The sequence below is a fragment of the Vombatus ursinus genome, unplaced genomic scaffold (genome assembly GCF_900497805.2).
Source record: "Vombatus ursinus unplaced genomic scaffold, bare-nosed wombat genome assembly UNPS02004704.1, whole genome shotgun sequence".
Lineage (NCBI taxonomy): Eukaryota > Metazoa > Chordata > Mammalia > Diprotodontia > Vombatidae > Vombatus > Vombatus ursinus.
The window spans coordinates 812,338-815,431 of NW_020944482.1; the positions used below are offsets into that span (position 1 = coordinate 812,338).

Here is a 3,094-nt window from a genome sequence, read left to right on the forward strand (position 1 = left end):
AGGAAGGAAGGAAGGAAGGAAGGAAGGAAGGAAGGAAGGAAGGAAGGATCTGTGACTAGGCTCTGAATAAGAGGTAGAAAAGAGGGGCAAGCTGACTGCATTAAGCATAGAGTACTTGTGCTGACTATATTCCTCTCCCATAATCCCCTTCTCTGTAAAGAAGAAAAAATATAAGAGAATTGTATGGAAGTTTTCCCCTTCCATCATTCTTTCCATATCTATAACCTTTAATCTCCCTCTATCTACTGGTTCCTTCCGTGCTACCTATATATACCCAGCTTTCCCCCTCCCTTTTCCTTATAAAACCTGCAACTGACTATACTACCCCTGAAGCCACAGTCCTGTATCTCTCCTCCTTTACACAGTTAAAATCTTAGAAAGAGTCATCTATATGCTGATTCACTTCTCAACTACTTGTAATCTGGCTTCCAACCCTCTCCACTCACCTGAAATTGCTCCCTCAAAGATTACCAGTGTTCTCAGTAGCTAAATGAAATAGCCTTTTCCTCCTCTCCCTCCTCTGATGCTTTTCACAATAAGGATTCCTCACTCTTTCCTATTTTCTCTATCTTCCCTTGACTTCAATGACAATGCACTCTCCTAATTCTTCACCCAATCAGATCAATTGTCAGTCTTGTTTTTGGACAGTCATCCCTCTCCACTTTGTCACACACTCTAATGTTCCAGCCAAAGGGAAATTCTGGGAATTCCTCAAATTTGACATTCCATCTTCTGTCTGCCAACTTCATCCTTTTGCTCAAGGATTTCCCCTAGGCCTGAGATGCTCTCTGCCCATTATCAGAATACTAATCTTCCTCCAAGGCTCAGGTGCCATTTCCTCCATGAAGCTTCCCTGGAGCTCCCCAACTGTTAATGTATGTTCCCTTCTGAAAATACCTTATGCTTCTTCAAGTGCATAGTTGTAGACTTCCAACAAAGTAAAAGCTCCTTTTAAGTACTATTTCATTTTTCTTTTTATTCCCAGCACCTAGCAAGATGATGCAACTTAAATATAAGTATGTAAATGTAATGTAAATAATGTAAATAAACACTTAATAAAGATTTTACTGAGTCAAACTGAATAGAAAAATAAACAAAATGCTAGTCCTTTCCCTGGGCGTGTCCCTCCCCCCTTTCCACCAGTAGGCTGCAAAGTGCATCTCAGCTTCAGAGGAAAGAAGATTTTTAGGTGCAGGTTCAAATCTCCACTCTACCACTTACCACGAGATATTGGGAAAGTCATTTCAGCTCTTTAGCCCTTGGTTTCCTCATCTATAAAATGAAGGAATTGGTTCACATAATGTCTACAATTCCTTCCAGTGTAAACATTTATGATTCTATTTAGAACAATATGACACTGCACAGAGAATACAGCTATAAAGTAATAAGATTGATTTTCATGTGTGATTTGTATACCCCATAATTAGGCACACTGCTTACCATCTCCACTATCCTATTTCTATTATGCCCATTTAAATTTTAGCTCTACAGAAAGTCAGAATTTATTCTCTTCCTTTCTCTATTACATGTCACTGAAGGTACAAGTCTTAAAATCAAAATAGAATCTGACTTTCTCCTATTGTGTCCCCAAATTCCTTAGACAACTTCAGATCAAATGGTAGCAAATGGGATTATAACATCTATCTCCGTCATAAACTCAAAGAATTATAAATTTAGAAGTAGAAGAGTACCTAGCGATCATCAAGTCTTCATTTTTCAGAGAAGGAAATGTGGCCCAGAGAGGTTAAGTGATTTTTCTAAGGTTATATAAGTAGTGAACCCAAGTCTTTTAACTCCAAATCCTGTACTGTACCACTATACCAAGTTATCTCCATAAAAGCATCCTAATAACTACCACATGAGTACCACAAAAACTATTTTCAAATTGTGGTTATCCATTCTGTTATCATTGCCTCTCTATAAAGGGTTCATAAAAGCTATCACAAAATGGAAATTCAACTGAGTTATCAAAGGACACTTACCTATAAACTTTTCAATTGTAACCTCACGAGTTACTAAATCGCCATACACATATTTCAGGTTATCGATTAGCCCTTTTGTCTCCTGGCTCTCACTGAACGTCTCCAGTACACTGGTAATGGCAATCACTTCAGATTCCATGTTTACACCTTCTTCTTGCTCAGTACCATCTTCATTCAACTCATTTAAAGGCATTTCGGCTAAGGTGGTAGGGAGGTGGATAAAAAAAAAAATTTGGGAAAACTGTCAGCACACTGGAATTAAAAAAAAAAAGAAAAGAAAGAAAGAAATGACCAAGCACTTGTGAGTCAATTCCAGGCACTGCTTTGCACACGATCCTGCCACACCCTTTCCCCTCTCCCCCGCTCCCCCAGACACACCACCAGGACCCCAAAGATGCCACGGGCAGCATCCCTGCCTGGACATGGGGGAGGGAGGAGACACGAAAAGAGGCAGTACTAGAGCTGATTCTCCAGACACTACCCGAGCACCAGCCCAGCCCCAGCCCAATCCTTTCAAAACAGCAGCATTTGCTCCCCCCTACTCCTCCTCCCCAAATCCGTCTCTCATCGTGCTCTCTCTCGACCCTCTCCGCTGGCCAGCACACCGTAAAAATGCGAGAGACAGATCAGCCGATTTCGTGCCTCGCCGGTCCTCTCCAACTTGCGCTCGTGGGGCCGGGCACTGAGACTTCGCAAAACATTCACTTCCGAATTCATACGCCGACCTCAGTTCCGCTACGGAAAGCACAAAGAGACAAAAGAGGGCCGATCGCGTGGGCGGGGCCTGGTATGAGCCTGAAACCCCCGGGTTTTCAGCCGAGATGGAGTTGTTAATACGAAGCGTCAGCTCCTCAGTCAAATTTATTTTTGTGCCATCACCTCTCCCTACATCATTCCTAGTTTGTGCCTGAAAATTGTGCCTCCTCTCTTGGGCAGCTTTAGCATTTTAAAAAAATATATATTCCCACCCTATGCCACCCAGAGAGCTGAGCGTTGTTCTCGTTTCTGGTGGTGGTGGGGCAGCAGTTATGGGCCAGAGTAACTCCTTTTTCTTTACTTTGCTTCTCATCTAGTAGAATCATAAAATGCCAGAGACAGAAGGGGCCTGAAAA

General features: G+C 42.1%; 1 protein-coding gene across 1 annotated transcript in view; it reads right to left on the reverse strand.

Annotated features, from left to right (window-relative positions):
* Positions 1-2,691, reverse strand: part of TBCD (tubulin folding cofactor D) — a 445,631-nt gene extending 442,940 nt beyond the window's left edge. The window contains exons 1-2 of the mRNA XM_027840857.1: positions 2,588-2,691; positions 1,983-2,180 (exon numbers count right to left, since the gene is read on the reverse strand). Coding sequence (XP_027696658.1) covers positions 1,983-2,175 — 193 coding nt within the window. The 5' untranslated portion in view covers positions 2,176-2,180; positions 2,588-2,691. The remainder of the gene's footprint in view (positions 1-1,982; positions 2,181-2,587) is intronic.
* Positions 2,692-3,094: the final 403 nt, after the last annotated feature.